The sequence below is a fragment of the Electrophorus electricus genome, chromosome 15 (genome assembly GCF_041902795.1).
Source record: "Electrophorus electricus isolate QZ-2024a chromosome 15, ASM4190279v1, whole genome shotgun sequence".
NCBI lineage: Eukaryota > Metazoa > Chordata > Actinopteri > Gymnotiformes > Gymnotidae > Electrophorus > Electrophorus electricus.
This window is the reverse complement of record NC_137511.1, coordinates 10,549,984-10,569,342: the sequence shown is the minus strand read 5'-3', so window position 1 is coordinate 10,569,342 and position 19,359 is coordinate 10,549,984. Positions and strand designations below refer to the sequence as shown.

Sequence of the window (19,359 nt, the reverse complement as noted above, 5' to 3'; positions counted from 1 at the left end):
TGAGTTTATTAGTGGCCCTTTGCGGCTCAGGGACAGTCTTGCTTGGAGGAGGAGTCAATAGCGGGGCTTTCTTATAGTAGCCTACCACGTGATCAGTTCGCTGTGTCGCAGGCTATTCAGTTAGGAGCGCCGCGGCGAGGCTCTTTCATTCTGCATTCCGACCGGAGTCGCGCAGCATTTTATATTGTTATCACTCACAAAACATCACCTATCTGTTTACCCGCATTTGAAAATGACTTATCGATTCAGGTATTTCTTTCATTAGTCTAATTACAGAGTTTTGCTTATTCGCGCCTTGACTAAACCAACAATTTTGCATCTCTTGACAATGTCAGATGGGAATTATTACTTGACGCGTGATGGATGGCATAAATTTAACTAACCGAACTTTTGGATAATGTGCAATATAGTAAAGTGTATGTGATCTGGACCACACGGGAGATAGCTAAATGCGCCCTCTATTACGACTGTTCATCGAGAGCTCTGTGGACAAGACATCAAGAAAGCCTAAATGGTAAACTGTCAATTAACTATTCATTATTTTTATTAGGGCTGATTTACATTTGTCGTAAAAACTGTGCATTAATTTTTACACCAGTAGTTTGCATTTGACTCCGTTATGTAAAATCTGCTAGTTTAAATTACTAGATTAAATTACTTGATTTGTTTTTTTTACGTCAGATAAAATCACACAGTCCAACAAGACACAGTTTAACTGTCGATTTTCTGTCGAGTGTTAGACAGGTTTTAATACTGCACCGAGATTTAATAATTTGAAATTTTAAAAAGTACGAAAGGATTAATTGCTTCCCAAATCCTTCACCATCATTTTAATGGTATACCTCTGCAATGTACTGTGGCTATTCATTTATTTACATAATAGCACATTTTAGATGCCAGCAAAGGTTAGCAATTCTTTTTTAAAATGTGTCAGTGAAATTTGTATACTTATATCAAAGAGTAAAAGCAGAACTGTGAAATGTGGTTAGGCAGAAAAAGAAATGTGAAAGTACAAATGGCTAAATACAGGTTGGATGGTGTACAAAGAAGAAAGAAAGTAAAAGAATGGTATTTACAGAATGAAGAAGTGCACCAGTGGTAACAATAATAAATGCTGTATCTGAACAGCCTAGTTGTAGATCTTTCGCCCTAATAGCCGAGTTTAACAGCTCTTTGTTCCTGTTGACACGAATAAGTTACTACTCTCCATTCTATGGTTCCCTCCAATAAAAGAAAATATAGCTTACTGCCTAACTTCAGACCTCACACAAATGGTAAATTCTTTTCCCCATGCCACCAGCTTACTGTGCAATTATCTTAAACAGTCTGACCTTCACTGGCTTATAGACCCTGTTAGTTTTGACACAAGAGGGCTATTATGACATAAATAAAAAACATAGGCAAAAATGCTTTTATTAAATGCTTCTAATGTTTAACTGGCTAAAATAGATTTCTTAAGAACTATTCTATCCTCAATGATAGATGTTTACAGTAAACAGTAATGAAGTGTATTATAGTCACTTTAACTATGTGTACATATGTCAATTAACTTATTCTGACAGCTGCCATGTAGTCTGTTATAGCAATTAGGCATCACAACGTGATATTCTCAAATGTTTCAAGATAATCTTGGGACTACTGTTTGAGGAATCATGCATTATAATGACCTACAGTCACCCCCAATTTAATAGCGTGAAAAGTAGCTACTGTGGGCTGGGAACCATCTCCACCTCACTTGAGTGATGCTATGATACTGTTTGCATAGCCCAGGTAAATAAGAAAGGGCTTCCTTAAGAGATAGCAGCTTTTTCACAGGATCCATGTAAGTATTGCACTCTAAAGTGAATTACGAAAGCGCACAGTAAAACATTTTACATGTATTTTGCATGTTTTACATTCACATGATAGGGTGATAATTGATAAGGTAACACTCTCTAACACAACACGCACTGTAGCTGTAGATAGGAGTCAGCTGTGGGTGACTAGCAGAATGGAGCCTTTTCTTTAGTTTATCAAATCCAGGGGCTGTGGTTTATAGCACTGAGGCTGCTTCGACACGATCTGTGACATTTAAATTTGTGTAGATAGTGAAGCTCTGTAAAAAAACTGATACATACTTACTTTGAGCAACAATAGGTAGGAAGATGGTCAATGGTTATAGATATATATCACTCTGGATTAGAGTGTTTGCCAAATGCTTTTATATAAATGTGCACAGTTTGTAGACTTGATAAGAAAAGAAGGCAGTATGTGATACCATCCCAAAGTTTGGTTCAATTCATACTTTGCAGAAACAGGGCTATCCTGTTTGGCTTCTTCTGTGAGTTGCTTTAGCCAAGTGGCATGCACACAAAGATAACAGTAGAACATTGCTGTATGATTGGAATGTCACCTTGAATGTGTAGATAGAGATGGAAAGAGAGAGTCTTTGGCACCATGTGAAAAGAGCGATTATGATAAAAAGGTATTTATTTAATTACTCCTTCAGACTAAAATGCTTTTTCTAAAATGCTTTGTTTAAAAGAACAACTAATTGGTATTGTTATTGGCAGTTATTTATTAGATTACATGAATGAATTTTATTTTAAATGGCTTTGGGCAGGAATTCCAGTATAAAATCTGCCAAGCATTCTTAGCCATGTACTAAAATCTATCTGTATTTCAGGCTATGATGCAAAGACTTAAAAGCAATATCCACATCTTGCTCATGACACAGGTGTTGTTTGGCATGTGCTGAATGTTTGCTCAGGAGTCTTGCTCAGAAAGCAAAGGGTACTCAGAGCGTCCATGTGTAACTTTCCCAGCTAAGTGTTAGGGCACACAACCCCGTGCAGGAAATTTCCAGCTGAATTTCCCGACCAGGAGCTGTACTCCTCCAAATACCTGCCTTATGAAACTCCAACAGGGTCTACTGAGTCCACTCCTCTGTGTCAATATTGAATACTGAACTCATTCAGTTCTTTCAACTAAATTCATTTGAGTTAATTTATTCAGTGCTGTGGTGTGAACTGGAACCAAGTAACCACATCATGACTTAATTTAACAGTAGTGAGTTTATTGCATGCATTGTCAGTATTTAAGTTGAATTACCAGGCTAATGCATGTTTGAATACATGTAGTGTAGCATGCAAAAGATGTATGGTTGAATACTCTATTATTCAGTAAATCTAAAACCTCAGTTCATTTGTTCAACCTGTCAGTTTCTTGTCCTCTGAAAAAATACATGTGGCACTGAAGATTTACAGACTCTAAGAAATGTGAATCACAGTAAAGAAAATACCTGGGACAGTGCGATTGTGAAGTGACAGCTCAGAGCTCAGTGTACACATAACAAGGTTTTTCCTAAATGTGGAATCAGTCTTAAAGCTTTTTGGATCAACAGATTGTTTCTAATACAGTGTTTAGCTGAGGCAGAATAAATGATCAAGAAGACAAAAAGTCAGTGTCTTGATGTGTCACAATCCATTTTTATGATAAAGTTACTACAGTGAATGGTATGTTCCTCATTGCCAGCCTGGTAAAAATGGTAAAACAGCACTGTTGATTTGAAAGCCGCTGGATGTTGAAGCGGAGGTATTTTTTAAAATACATTTAAAAAAGAAAATGTGCAGGGAAAGTAAAAAAGGCTTGTACAAAGTACTTTCAAACAAAGAAAAAAACAACAACAAAAACACATTAAATGTAATTGTATAAAAAACAGACAAAAATATTCATTAAAATAAACAAATACAGTTAAGTCTTTTTATATTTAAATTTGTTAGCGTGAGATTAAACTTTTAACCTGTTTTTGAAGCTGATAGTACAGTTTTGTAGATGATGGTGGTAAACAGTCCCAGATTGAAGACCCTCAGTAAGAAAGTGTAAACCGTCCAAGTGAAATCCTAAAGTAAGCTCTATGAAGGTTATTAGAAGATCTTGAGAAATAATGATGAACTTGAAAGTTGTATTGAAAACTTTTCAAAGCAGTCAGAAAAAAGATGTGAATGAAATAGAAAATAAACTGCCATATTTGAAAATGGTTAATTTCATACACACTGGGAATTTAAATATTTTGAAAAAGTGGTCACTTCATCTAAGTATTATGCTAATGAGCTTTTCACTATTCTAACAAAGTGTTTCTGAAGATTATGTAAACAACTGACTTTACTTTTGAAAGTACTATTCCAAATGATATTACCATAACAGAGGAAAGGATACAGAATTTTAGTAGCAGTATGGATTTGATTCTTCTGATAACACCAATTTGTTTTTGCTATTTTATTTGAAATGAAGGAAATGTGCTCTTTCTGAGTTTATAGATGAGATTAATTTATGGTCATCTTTAGCAGATATAAAAATAATGGTGTCAAGAGTAAATAAAATAATAATACATTATTTATTGCCAAGTAAAAATTATTAACATATATTAAAAACAATAGGGGTCCCAATATTGACCCTTGAAGAATTCAACTGTCTATATTCTTTAGACTGGAGGAAGAGCTCTGTTATAAAACACTGTTTTCTATTGATAATAGCTTCTGAACCAATCTAACTCCACATTTTAAATACCATAATATTGCAACTTCTGTATCACAATACTGTGATTCATTGTGTCAATTGCTTTGGATAAGTCAATAAAAACTCTTTATTTCATTGTAATGGAAGGTTCTCCATTATCTGAACCAGGGCCATGGATGTAGAACGTTTTCCCAGACACCATATTGGCGACAGTATAACAGTTTGTATTTATTAAGATGAAGGATGAGCTGGTTGTAGATGACCTTTCCTTAAACTTTGGCAATACATGGAAGAATAGATATATATCTATAATTAGAGAATATATTTATATAAGGGGACCACCTTTGCCCATTTCTGTTCATCAAGAAATATGTCAGAGCAAAAGATTTGGTTGATAAGGTGAAGTAATGGTTTTGAGAATAATGGGAGACATTTCTTTATTAATACCACTGGTGGGAAATCATCCAGACCAGCAGCAGTGTTCTTGAATGTATTTATAACATTGTTTACTTCCAATCAAAGTTACAGGCAAAAACTTGAAAGCATTAAATGCTGGTCTGATAGTGATAGCGGAGTATCAGGTATTTTTCTAGCTACAGAGGGTCCAATATGAACAAAAAAAATAATTGAATTCATTAGTAATTTAACTTGATTAATGATGACTGCATTGTGCATTTGATATTGAAATTTGTAGTCTGGTTACACCTAATTGTGAGTGCAATGATGACTTGCCATGTGCTTTTCATGTTATTCTGGGCTCTTTAGAATTTGTTATCATAATACTGTTGTTTCTCTATCCTGAGTGTGTGCTGTATCTTATTTTAAAATTTAGCATAGTTTCTGCACATTAAAGGGGTAGGATTCTTCAAGTAATCTTTGTAAAGCTTGTGCTTTTTACTGATTGCTCTCTTGTGGACATTGCTGATTCAAGACTTAAAATGTTTGTTAAGATGCTTCTTTACAAAAGAATATAACTGATTAATTCCTTGAATAATGATTTCTCTAAATACAAAGTAGGCACATTGTGCATTACCCTTGAAGGTCATTCCATATACAGTTTGAAATGTATTCAATGAATTTGTTAGTGTTACTATTATTACATTTTCTGGGAATAATACCCATTCTATATGTGCCTATAACTATAGGACTGGAATAGGACTGGCGTATGATTGTAAATGTCAGCATAAAGTATACTCTTGGTACTGGTTACAATGCTAATGAAATTGAAAGTCTGCCAAGGAAGAAGGTCAATATTAAAACCTTCCATCATATACCCCAATCTAATCTTCCTCTGTGATTTTATTCAAAATATTTGTAAAGTTTTTTTCAAAGGAATATCTATTTTATTATGGCTGTCTGTGGGTACAACCAACTATAGCACTTTTATCATATAAAAAAATTATCGAGCTGAATGAACACTGCCTCTGCCTCATTACTAGATCATGAAAATTAATGTAATTTTTAATAAACAGAGAGACTCCTCCACCAGGTCTGTCAGTCCCATAGTATGAGATGTGAATATATTCAGGAAAATGAAACAGAAGCTTTATGATTATTCAATCAAGTTTCAGCAAAGCTCATAATAGCAAACTGTATAGGAAATAATGATAATGGAGCAGAGTCGTACACCAATGTTAAACACCGAACTCTGCAAGATAAGATTGGCGTAGAAGCATAGTCAGCATGGTGGCCTGGAACATCGCAGCCCACGGCAGATAGTCCGAGGAGTCGCAGCAACAGCACACACCGTTTAAGGTGTAGTCCATGTAGCAGACCAGCAAAAGCACTTAAACCAGTCTAGTAGATGCTGCATTCTTGAATGGGGTGGCAGCAAAGCATGAACCTGATGTTTATTATATAGAGATATTTACATTTCCAAACCACTGATGAAAATTAAAAAAAACAAAACAACATACGATTCCATTTGTTCATGTTGGTTATTATGAAACGTGTGTTTATTCAGTTTACTGGACCGTACCCTTTTTTATATACAATAACATTTATACAATACAATATACAATATACAATACTGTCACTTCCAACTTTATATCATTCTAACCTATGTAAATGTATTTTTAATCTGAAATACTTGTAACCTAAGCAGCTAATACATTTTTAGTATGAACTATACATGCTAGTTCTATACCATAAATACTCTATACCATTTTTAAGCATTGTGTATGGCAAATGTCATTGTCAGTGAGTTTTTACAAATGTTTTTGCATATGGAACTTTTTACTTGTAAGCCTGACTCAGGCGCTTGATAACCTGTAATGAGATGAATTCCCTAAGATAGGAAGCTGTACAGTGTTGTGACAGGATATGAGCTCCCCTTTGCTCCATACCTGAAGTTATCAAATAAATCATTGATAATAATTCTTATTATCAATCATTCTTATCATTTTTACCATTTTGTAATAATGCACATACAAAGAAAATATTTTTCTCTGTTATGGGCCTTTCTCTTTAGCTTGGTCATCAGTTATCAGGTGGAATTTTTATGTTTTAAGAAAAGAAAAGGTCTCCTCACTCATCCAAAGATTTCCCAGGGCTGTTTCTATTTATTCTCTGCTGTGTTATCTGATTCTATCTAAAACAATTTCTGTCATTGTTGGACACCACTTCATTGTCTTTCACCAGCTTGACTTTAAAGAACTGGTCAGGCCAGTTCCTATAGATATTCCTTTTGCTGAGTGTTATAAATTCATCCCAACCCACTAGTTTTACCACACCCAGATCTACATCACCTTCTTCTGAGTACTAATGAGTGACACCTGTTTATCTCCATCCATTCCCTTTTAAAGTCTCCCGTTCTCCCAGACCTCTTTGCAAAGTATTGCCATCCTAGTATGCATACCAAGTATTTTCTTCTCCTCCTGTTTCCTCCCCAGACTACACCTCTCTCCTAGCCCTTCCGTTCACTCTGGACTCTGCCTGCCTGTTCTGACCCTGAATATGACTGACTATGCTCTCCATCATGATCTCCTGGTTACTAACACTGATCCTGCAAAGCCCTCATACAGCCCCTATCTGTATTGTGATCCGATTAAAGTCTTTTGCATTTGGATTAAAACTTGTGTCCTAGTATAAAATAAGATTATGGAGCAGGAAGGGATCATCTCTGACTTATGGAGTACCATTCAGAGACTCACTAGCGGTCAGCTATGTTCTTCTGAAGAGACTTTTTCAAGAGCTGCCTTGATTAACCCAGCTGTTGTGTCCATCACATTTCTTGAGTTATACGATGGCTTGCCTGAGCATTGCAAAAACTTCCTAATGCAATGTACTTTACATATCATGATTCTTAATTCATAACCGAATCTCAGTGCATCCATTTTGTTTTATCCTTGCTCACGAGTGAGGCAGGTTCTTGGGGGACAGCCTTATGGGATAGTCAACATCCCTCTCTGCAGTCAGAGGGCGCATTCTATTCTCTGTTTAAAGCAGCATTTGACCACCCGGCCTCAGGAAGGGGTCCCGGAATCAAACTTGTTGAACTTCATCAAGGAAGACGCACTGTAGTGGAATATGCTAGAAAGTTCTGCACTATCGCCACAGGTAGTAAGGGGGAGGTAGTGCCCATGCAAGTGGATCGATGCAGTCTATCAACACGTGAGAGCAGCAGATGCATCTCCCTGGGTCTTTGCCTCTATTGAGGAGGAGAGGTTTATTTTTGTGTGTAGTGCCCCATAAGACCAAGGGGCAGAGAAGGCTCCTAATCCCTCAACACCAGTAATACATTCCTCTATTTTTGTTATTTTAACCAACTAATGTTTCCTTCCTTAGTACCGTGGGAGGCAGGTCTGAAACTTTTTCGGCTCTAGTGTAGCTGGGAATTTTTTAGGTTCCAGAATAGTCACTATGCTGGGAATACCTACCATACCCATAGATCTACCCTTGCAAATCCATACTCTCAATGGTTAACCCATCTGACAAGGGTTGTTTACACTACAGACTGTTCCTGTGGTTTTCCAGGTAGGATTGTTTCATTCTGAAACTGTACAGTTTTTTTTCTGTTACCACTTTCTCATGACAATATTATCCTGGGATATCCCTGGTTGGCTATGTATGACCCCTACATTTCTTGGTTTCGGTCTGAATTGCTATCATGGAGCTCCCATTGTCATAAGAACTGTCTTCCACTTTGCTCTACCACAGTGGAAAGTCTAGAGCTGCCAGACCTCAAAACAATACCTCTTCCTTATAGAGAGTACAGTGATGTATTCAGTAAGTCCCAAGCTATTGTTTTACCTCCTCACAGAAAGTGAGACTGTGCTATAGACTTCCATCCCGGAGCACCACTTCCCAGGCATGCTAAACCATACCCTCTCTCTCATCAAGAGAATGCTGCTATGGAGGAATATGTTCAGGAGGCTCTTTCGCAAGGTGGAAGACTGCTTTTGTCACAGCACATGGACATTGAGTATCTGGTATTCCAGGAGTTCATGGATGAGATATTTCATGATATGATAAACAGATTCCTTATTGTGTATATCAATGATATATTGATTTAGTCTCGGTCACTATTAGAACATCTGCAACATGTCACTGCTGTTCTAGCCCGACTCAGACAACACCACCACTATGCAAAGGCTGAGAAATGATTTCCATGGGACAACCTTCTTGGGTTGTGCTATTTCTCCAGATAACATCTCTATGGATCCTGACAAGGTTACTGCTGTTGTAGACGGGCCAATGTCTGTTACCATTAAGGAGTCACAAAGGTTCCTGGGATTTTCCAATTTTTGTAGAAGATTTAACAGGAATTTTGTCACCCTTAACTGATATTCTCAAGGGGCAAGCTGACAGGAGAATAAGATGGAATCCACAGGCTGAGGAGGCCTTCAGGAGATTAAAAGTTGCTTTCATGTCAGCCCCAGTCTTGCATCAACCAGATCCCTCGCTTCCATTTCTGATGTAGGGTCTCTGACAAAGGGGTGGGAGCATCCTTGTGCCTTCTTTTTAAGGAAACTCCAACCAGCAGAAAAGAATTACGATGTAGGCAATTGTGAACTGCTAGCTATTAAGATAGCATTAGAACAGTGGAGATACTGCTGGAGGGAGCACACCATTCTTTCATTGCGCTTACTGACCGTAAGAACCTGGAATAATTAAGATCAGATAGGAGCGTGACAACCCAACAGGCCAGATGCCTGTTATTCTCATGTTTTTGCTTCTCAGTCTCTTGTATACAAGGCCCTAATAACAAAAAAGTCTCATTTGTATGACAAGGAAGAAAGACCAGAGAGAACAGAACATCTTGCCCAAACACTGTTTCTTGTCTCCCATTTGGTGGGGGTTTTCAGTAAGAGTTGGAGGAAGCTCTGAGAAAAGATCCTGGCCCAGCGGAATACCCCCCAGGGAAACAATATGTACCCGCAGTCCTGAGAGGTGACCTTGTGAGATGGGCACATACTTCATTGTGTACTGGACATCCGGGGATTACGTGTACTACCAAGTTATTGTCGAGGAAGTATTGGTGGCTGACGTCATACGAGATTGTGGGGTCCTGTAATGTTGGTGCTCAAATCTACACCCTGCACGCGCTCCCCACTGGTGAGCTCCATCCCTTTCCTATTCCCAAACGTCCCTGGTCCCATCTCTCAGTGGATTTTATAACCGACTTACTGGTCTCAGAAGGTAACACCATGACTATGGTGGTGGTAGACAGGTTTTCTAAGATGTGTCAACTGATTCCCTTTCCCGCTCTCCCTACAGCCATGGAGACTGTTGATGCTATATTTACTTTTGTTTTCAGAGTTTTACCAGGTTTACCACAGTTTGCCTCTCAATATTGGAGATAGTTCTGTAAAAGGCTCAATATTATTGCCAACCTTTCCTCAAGTCATCCCCAGTCCAACAGAGAAGTAGAGAGGACAAACCAGGAATTAGGAAGATTCCTCCAGCAATTCTGACTGGCCTCAATACCTCCCTTGGGCAGAATATGCATGTGATTCAATCAAGCAATCATCAACACTACTAACTCCTTTTCAATGTGTTTATGGATTTCAGCCAGGCTTCTTCCAATGGGATGACACCCCTACTGACATCCCTGCTCTGGATCACTGGTTCAACAACAGCACCAAGACATGGGAGGTGGCACATGTTCAGTTAAACAAATGTTTGTGAACTGCCACCAACGTCCCACACCTGTGTTCCATACAGGTCAGAGAGTATGGGTGTCCACATGTAACATGAAATTTGGATCTTCTTGCCATAAATAAGCCCCTGTTACATCAGCCCCTTTAAGGTGCTCAGAAGTATCAACCCGTTTTCTTATCGTAGACTGCTCTCCTGGTCTCCTGGTTACTAATGCCGATCCTACAAACCCCTCATATATTCCCTATCTGTATTGTGATCCCATTAAAGTCTTTTGCATTTGTATCCAACCTACCAGTGTCCCAATGTTCTTGACAGAGTTTCTAAATGTTGAAAATTTCAAGACATTTACAAAAATGTATTCTATATGCATAATTGTAATGAATACAGGTTTCCTCAAGTTTCCTCAAGAAAAACAAGCTGGAATAACATGGATGTCTATATCAGAGTCAAGTTTCCCACTGTTCATGGACTTATTGGAATGTCATGGAATGTTAAAAAGTCTATTCCAGGCAAGGTCAGGGGATTTGATCATTTTTGATGAAGTCATGGAATATCAAGGACTTTTGTTTGTAACATCTTTAAATTTCAGTGGCCATGTATCAAATGTTATATTTTCATACATTTCCTGCCTTGTGTGAGTGGTTGTTACTTGATTTTTTTATGTACCTAAGTTGTGGAAATTAAGCTTTTTAGTCAGTAAAGGTCAAGGAAAAGTCAGGAAATTTGACATTAGATTGGGAACTCTGAGGAGTTATGAAAACACTGTACCTCTTTCTTGGTCAATGCTGTGTGAGTTGTTTGTTTTTGGCATATATGGTTAAATGTGCTTAGCGTGGACAATAGCATAAAATACTTTCTCTTATTTCATAGTAACACTGTAACCTTCTTGGTTGGTAGTTCTTACTGCCAAATTTAAACATCCTCTTTTTCACTAGAGGCATTGCAATAGAGAGTGCAATTTTTGATTGATTGAGGTGACCCTTTAACGTCCATTACTGATAGATGAAAGCATCTATGCGTTAAAGGAGCAGGTGCGGTGGGAGCTTATATTAGCTGTGATGTCTCACCTCTCCCACTTCCTCAACTGTACTTTCAACCACAGTAGATAAGTGACAAGGTATTAGTTTTTATTTCTTTTTAGCAAGCTGAATAAGTGTCTGAGTCTTAAAGTCTACATCTTTTTTTTTTTTTTACCTAAGATATAACTAGCATGATTCAATCAATATACAGATATTTTAGTGAGTGTTTGCGCAGCCTTGAGCACACCAGGTATCCACACATGGTGATTCACTTAAAGCAAAAATTCTGTTTGCATTTATTGTCTTTGTAAATGATGAGATATAGAAACATGATCATTCAGATTTTGTTAGGGTAGACAGTGAACACAGGCCACCTTAGTTTCAGTCAACCAAAATGCAAATTCCAGCTGTCCTCAGTGTGTTACTCACAGGAGTCCTCAAGAAAACCCCAGACATGACCAGGATTAAAGGCTCTCTCTCTCTCCTCAGTAGAGGAAGGGAAGAGCAGGCAGCTACTGTCTTTCTCACTCTTGAAAAGCAGCTCTGTAATGAGTTGACAGGTGTTTGGTTTCAAATGAGGCAGTTGGCCTCTGTCTGAGCAGCTTCTACCCACGTACACAAATAAACTACGATAGATGAGAATTCCTACTTCATATTTTGTCAGTCAGTTAAGATACAAAAGTATTCAGGTCTGTTCATCTAAATCTATGAAGTCATCAAAATATAACATCAGAAAAACAAATAGCCTTAGAATTTTTTCTTATTATTATTGTTTGTGTGTGTGTGTGTGTGTGTGTGTGTGTGTGTGTGTGTGTGCATGTGCATGCATGTGTGTTACAGCCACTGCATTGAGTTTGTTCTGTGTATTTTTGCATTCTCAGATTTGTTTTACAGGTTGTCCAGGAGATGGCGATGCGACAGGATCGGTGACAAGATGATTCAGTGTTGTGACTGGGTGGCGGATTTGTCAGCTATTAGTTAAATACTCATTGGTGCCCCATGGTGCTTTGAGTGGTAGACTCCACGTGGTCATGGTAGATGTTGTGGGTTATGACCTTGTACCTAACACTCTTTGTACTTAGTTCCTTTAGATGGAACTCTAAGAGATTGTATTTAACACTGTTTGTAGCAAGTTCTTTGGTGGAGCCTTTTGGCCTGTATTTGACATTGCATGGGTTTTGTAAGAAACCTTGAGATGTTATATTTATGGGTTCTTAGAACTGTAATCACGAGTAGTTCTGATACTGAAAGAGTGCTATGAGAAATACTAGTTCAATACAAAGCTGTGTAATATCTTTCAGTTTGTTTTCTTTGTTTGGAGTTGTAGAGCTAGGTACCATTTCTCCTGTTTTTACTTCATTAGGGAAGTTGTGGTATAGTTTTCTTTGCTGTTCTTTTGTTTAGGGAAGTAAGTTGTCAGAGGGTGGTTAGATTGTTTTGTTTGTTATGTTGGCTTGAGCCCACTCTGATGTTATATTCCTGATTTGTTGATTTACTTGTGATTTTTATCGTAGATTTTGATGAAAAACTAGTTAAAACCTTCTGTGGTTACGTGTCTCCATGTGTTTTCTTTATGTTACTTCCTTTTTTCCTTAGACCAAGCCATCATAATAAGGTCATAACAGTGTTTGACTGCACAACAGTGACAGAGAACAAATCTGTTCCTGAGCACAGTTACACTGGTTCTATACAGGTCTGGAGAGTGTTTCTTTGAGTTGCTGTGATAAAGCACAGTGAAGAATACAGAGGGGATTGTTCGCTCTCTGCTTTTCAATCCTATCTTTATCTCTCACAGTGGGTGGGCTGGCTCTGAGACCCCCCAGCGACACCAGGCAATGTGTCGCACTTCCACCATGCGACAGCTGATTCAGCTGAGTTGTATGAAGCAGTATATGATGTATATGTATATGTTTATTATGGTGCGTTCATTATGAAAGCACTGACAGACTACTCTTTACACCATTTATGTATTTTCAAACCAACCATTTAGTTTAATTTGTGTGATTTTAAGTTCACTACTTTTCTTGTATGAAGAGGAACTCTGTCTGCAAATTGCCATTCATGAACAAATCAAATGAACAGGAGTCTCAGATACAAAATGATTTGAATATAGTTTGTGTGTGTGCATGTATGTGTGTGTGTGTGTGTGTGTGTGTGTGTGTGTGTGTGTGTGTGTGTGTGTGTGTGTGTGTGTATTTCAGAAGTAAACTGAAGCTAGAAGTTTCTAGAGTCAGTACAGCAGTGGAGCCCATAACCCTCCGGTCTCAACATCAACTGCCTTAAAAATGAGGCTTAAATACACCATCACTTTTATCTTCATTGTGGCTCTGGTCATCATTGAGAGAGAGAACAACATAATTGCAAAGTAAGCCCCAATTCTCTCTCTCTGACTCTCACTATCTCTCCCTCCTCTCTCTTTCAAAAACAAGCATTTATATTAGGCATGGCTTCAGACAATGAATAATATGAATGATAAACTAAAATGAGTAGTAAACTGAAAATGAGTGTTCTGAGAAAAAGCCAGTAGAGATAATCACAGCACATATATCATACCCTTTCAGCTGTGTCTATCATGTGAATTCCTGGTGATCTGATTGCAGACAGGCTGACTGCATTTAAAACAGGTGTTTCATATTATGCTGTTATAGAACAGGTGTGCCAACAGGATTTAAGAACAATCCTTGTCTGTGCCTGGAAAAGTATTGACTTACATATATCATACATCAGTACTGACAGTGCAATTGATCTTGACAATGACGTTCTTTCATAAGTTACTGAACTGGTTCAGCCTATGTCTAACTAAAATGGTAGATTTTCTTTCCAAAGGGCATCATGGTGCATCAGTCATCACCAGAAGAACATATGTTTTAAATATTATATTTTTTATGTAAAGTGTATAGTGTATACGGAATATGTAAATGAACTGTATTGTAAGTGTATTGTGAAGGGTCTCAGCCCAGGTTTCCCCTACGTTTCTGCAGTTTTCTGCAGTTTGGCTTTAGTCCATTTCTTAGCTTACCTGATCTAAGTAATAAGGTGCTGTAGAATGCTTATTACCTGACTTAAATGTGTTATGACCTGGAGAATCTCAATAGAACCAACTGACTTTGCATCCTCAATGTACTTGAATCAAAATGAAAACTTCAAAGTGTAGAATCAGATGGCAAAAATATTGGTAATTTTGGTCTAAAGTTCTGTGTGTCTGTGTTTCTAAGGGTTTCGGATAAGATCACTTCAAAGCAGACTCCTCAAACTCCCCTCCAGGCTAGTGGATTATTCTGGAGTGGTCTGGCACAGAATGGCTCTGGCCTGCCTGGCCTGAGCCAGACAGACCTCTTATCCTACCAACACATGAAGTGGTGGCTGGAGAATTTCACCAAGCCCAATGGCAGCAGCCTGCCATCCGCGCCTGACGGGAGGAAACACATCCTCCTATTGGCCTCCACTCGGACAGGTTCCTCCTTTGTGGGTGAGTTTTTTAACCAGCAGGGAGGGAATATGTTTTATCTGTTTGAGCCACTCTGGCATGTGGAGCGCATGCTGACTCTGGACAACGGTGGGACCAATGCCTCGGCTTCAGGCTCTGCCTACCGCGACGTCCTGCGTCAGTTGTTCCTATGCAACTTCTCATTGCTGGAAAGCTTCATTGAACCCCCACCACAAGCTCACATCACAACAGCGCTCTTCCGCCGTGAGTCCAGCCAGTCACTGTGCGAAAAGCCTGTTTGCACACCTTTTGTGAAGAAGGTGTTTGAGCGGTACCACTGCCGCACACGCCGTTGTGGCCCTCTCAACCTCACGCTGGCCTCTGAGTCCTGCCTGCAGAAGCAGCACCTTGCCATAAAATCTGTACGCATACGGCAGCTGGAGACGCTGCGCACCCTGGTGGAGGACCCGCGCATGGACATGAGGATTATCCAGTTGGTCCGAGACCCGCGTGCAGTGCTAGCTTCTCGCATGGTGGCCTTCTCCAGCAATTACATGCACTGGAAGAGGTTGGCCATAGGTGGAGAGGTCCCTGAGGATGATAATGAGGTGAGGAAGCTCAGAGGGAACTGTGACAACATCCGTCTGTCGGCAGAGGTGGGTCTGAAACAGCCCACCTGGCTGCGTGGCCGCTACATGCTAGTGCGCTATGAGGATATTGCTAGGTTTCCCATGAGAAAAGCAGCAGAAATGTATCGGTTTACAGGCATCCCCTTCACTTCCACAGTGAAGACATGGATCCTAAGGAGCACACAAGCCTCTAGCGCGGTAAGTGGAATATACTCCACCCAGAAGAATTCCTCCCAGCAAGTAGAGAAGTGGAGGTTCAACATGCCCTTTAAACTGGTCCAGATGGTGCAGAAGGTGTGTGGCCCCACTTTGAATCTGTTTGGCTATAAGTTTGCTGAAAATGAAGAGATGCTAACCAATAAATCAATGAGTTTGATTGAAGAAAGGACTTTTCTGTGACCATACAAAGATCATTTAAAAGAGATGAAGTTTGATGTCATGACATATATAATATTTTATATTTATTAATGACACTAGTCCAAAATAAGTCAGACTCTATCATTCGCTCCATGGTTAATGAGTCTGTGGATTCTCTCTTGGAATTCAGTGAATTCTCTCTTGGAATTCAGTCCTCAGGGGCAGGTTATCAAAAGGGATAGACCAAATAAACAGATAAGATAAACAACTCCATGCTACCTTCACAAAGATCCCTGAGGGAACTTGATTTTCTGATAAAAATATTTTTGTCAGAGATGTATTTTACCTAGAGAATAAGACAGTTACCATTATTTGTAATGCCTGATTGTATTTCTGCAGCATAATGATGTATTTTATGAAGAGACATGTGTAAAACAAATAACAAATCTCATCTCATTTTATCATATCACTCTCCAACTAGTTCCATTTTCAGTTTAATTACAAATGCTGCTTTCATTCCAAATATGAAACTTGAAATGCAACATCTTTGTAATATCAGAAACCGCAATGCTAAAACATATAAAATTTTCTTCCACAAAAGTACTTTAACAGTTAACAGTGAGGTTATGATGGTTACTGAAAGCAATTGGAGGCCAAATAGCTTGATGAAGTTAGTATCATACTCTGAGCAGTATGTTTTTCAGAAACATGCACCTTGAACCTACCCTTGCTGGCCACTTTTTTAGGTACACCTTTCACACACTTGCATTTTACAAGATCACTTTTACAGTTTATAGCCCATCTGATAGGAGGCATAATTCATCAGCTACCCCAGAACCCCATTCACCACTGGTCAGGTTCTGACCACAGGACCACTGCGGACAGTGGAATGTTTGTGAGTGTTGAACTTGCTTAAACATACCATTGTCATTGCAGGCTTGAGAATGTGGTGGTACCCAAAGATATTCACCTAACAGTGGTCATGGGTTCAGAAACTGACCACTAATGAAATTCTAGAGGATGACTAGCACAAATTATGAATGCTATCAGATGAGCAACAGGATCTAACTGTACACCCATAAGGTGTATCTAATAAAGTGGGTGGGAAATACAATGCTATCTTGCCAATCCTGATGTCTATTATTATTATTATTATTATTATTATTATTATTATTATTATTATTGTTGTTGTTGTTGTTGTTGTTATAAGGGGCATCAGAATGTTACAGATTAACACATTGTAATTGGTTTATATGTTTAGACTATTAGTAAAAAAAAAAAAACATCTCTGTATATTTACCTGTATCTTTCTGTTACTCCCTAAGGCTGTCTTTCTCCACCTTTGCCAATTTGTTTATTTTGTGATTTAATTAGTAAACGACTGTATAAGTTTAAGCGTGTGTGTGTGTGTGTGTGTGTGTGTGTGTGTGTGTGTGTGTGTGTGTGTATTGTGTTGGGTCTCCTGTGTGAGCGCATGTTTACGGTGTAGTACTGTATGTTCCTACATTCCTTCTGCAGCTGGCTTGCAGAATTGTGTAAATGTATCTCTAACAGTTGCTGACACAGGTCGTGTGACTAATGCTTAATGGAAGCCAAGGACCGATAACAGGACTTAACATGTGAAATGTAGCATGTGTTCAGAACAGTCCTAAATTAGTCCTAAAGCTAAAAGGTAAAGCTATTGCTGTTTGAAATTCTATTTAATGATGCTGAGTCTTTTTTTAAAGAAATGGTGCCTTTTCATTTCTGTTTCAAAAATGTTTTTATTATTAATGTCAAGACTTTGTGAAATATATTGAGCAAAACTTAAAATGTGTTTCTTGTCTGAATACTTAATACCCAGTATAGCTCTCCCTTTTGGGTGGAGAATTTCAAAATGAGAAAATTTACAAGCAAATTGTAGACTGTAATCTGTAATAATTACATGCTGGATAATATCTTACTCACCTATACTTAATTAGCACAGATACACCAGACACACTTGCTCTCTGTATCTGTACCAAGCAATTGAATCTAGCAAATAATAAATCTTATTTTTTTAAGGATGCAGGTTGTATGGATATAAATGCTCTGTTTTTTTTGTTTTTTTTTAATAAATGCTCCATTTATGTCTTGTTATATCATTATTTGGAATCAAGAGTTTGCTGACGAACAGTTTTCCCTTGGAGGCAAAAACTGTGTTAAGACTTGTGTTAATAATGTAGACTTTTGAGTAATACTGTCACTTTTCAATGGCACTTCAGTCTGAAATACTTTTTGTATAAGTCTCTTCTTATTACACAAAATAATAAACTGTGTATAAAAGCTGAACGTTTGACATAATTTTAGTGAAATGGTGTAACAGGAAATAGTAACAGGCTGTAAGTTCAGTGTCTGTAATACAGCTAGGCCACAGTGGGTCACAAACGTACCACATTTTCTTTTATACAACAGAGGCTGTTTTAATTACAGATAATTCTAAGGTCTTTTTTTAATGCTGCTGTCCATACCACAAATTTTATGATGCACTCTGTTCCAGGTCATGTGGGTCAGGCAAGCCCAATCTAGGCCATAAACTATGTCACACTGAAAAGGCGGAATAAACTGGGGACGGAAAACAGGAATTGGAAGGGAGACGTGGGAACTGTTTTCACATGAGACACTGAACTCATTCCAGTCTTGGTGTTTCTTCCTTGTTAAAAAAATCCTTGGAACTGCTAATTAAGATCCTGATTACAAAAGAGCATAGCCTCAAAGTGGCACCATCATTTCTTCCTCAAACTTCCCAGGACCTGGGCTTTGAGACATATGTCTCCAAGGAACGCGCTTTTCTTTTCCCTTTGGCTCCTTGTGTATCCGTCTGTCTTTCTCTCTCATTTTGTCTCCCACTTTCTTGGTTCCTGTCCATGCCACATGTGAGTGCTTCACTGAGTTTCTTATAGGAGCTCCTACTGAAGGGCCTGACTGTTTACTACTGTTCTGGCTTTGCTATTTCCAGCAGCCAACAGAACTCCAACTCAGTAATTTTCCCTGAATTCCTCATATGCCATGGGGAAGTATTAACCTTAGGTGACCACACCCCTGTGAAACACACACAGACAGAGATAGAACAGAAAGATCTGCTATGGACACCCTTATCCAATTATTTAGTCACATCATAGAAATCCCGCCCCACCCCCAACACATAAACACAAGCACTAATCTACTCTTATGACACCATGTTACTATAAACTTCATTTCTACTCTGCAAAGATCTTTCAAAATGCTTTGTTATGAAGCCAGACATTGAGGACAAGGCACACCTAAAACTTTAAACATTCAACAAACAGGATGCTCAGAAACTCTTCAG

The 19,359-nt window shown here is 38.5% G+C and overlaps 1 protein-coding gene across 3 annotated transcripts; it reads left to right on the top strand.

Moving 5' to 3' along the window:
• Window positions 1–138: 138 nt before the first annotated feature.
• On the top strand, window positions 139–17,727 carry chst3b (carbohydrate (chondroitin 6) sulfotransferase 3b). Of its 3 annotated transcripts, none has more exons than XM_027027574.3 (3): window positions 139–514; window positions 13,820–13,983; window positions 14,834–17,727. In XM_027027574.3, the coding sequence occupies exons 2-3, from the start codon at window positions 13,904–13,906 to the stop codon at window positions 16,071–16,073; spliced, it is 1,320 nt and encodes a 439-aa protein (XP_026883375.1). In that variant the 5' UTR covers window positions 139–514; window positions 13,820–13,903; the 3' UTR covers window positions 16,074–17,727. The 3 variants fall into 3 exon arrangements, 2 of the variants coding, with proteins under 2 accessions (XP_026883375.1, XP_026883376.1); XM_027027575.3 differs by lacking the exon at window positions 13,820–13,983 and having other exon boundaries at window positions 150–249; window positions 411–514; XR_014117210.1 differs by lacking the exons at window positions 13,820–13,983; window positions 14,834–17,727 and adding an exon at window positions 10,510–13,810.
• Window positions 17,728–19,359: the final 1,632 nt, after the last annotated feature.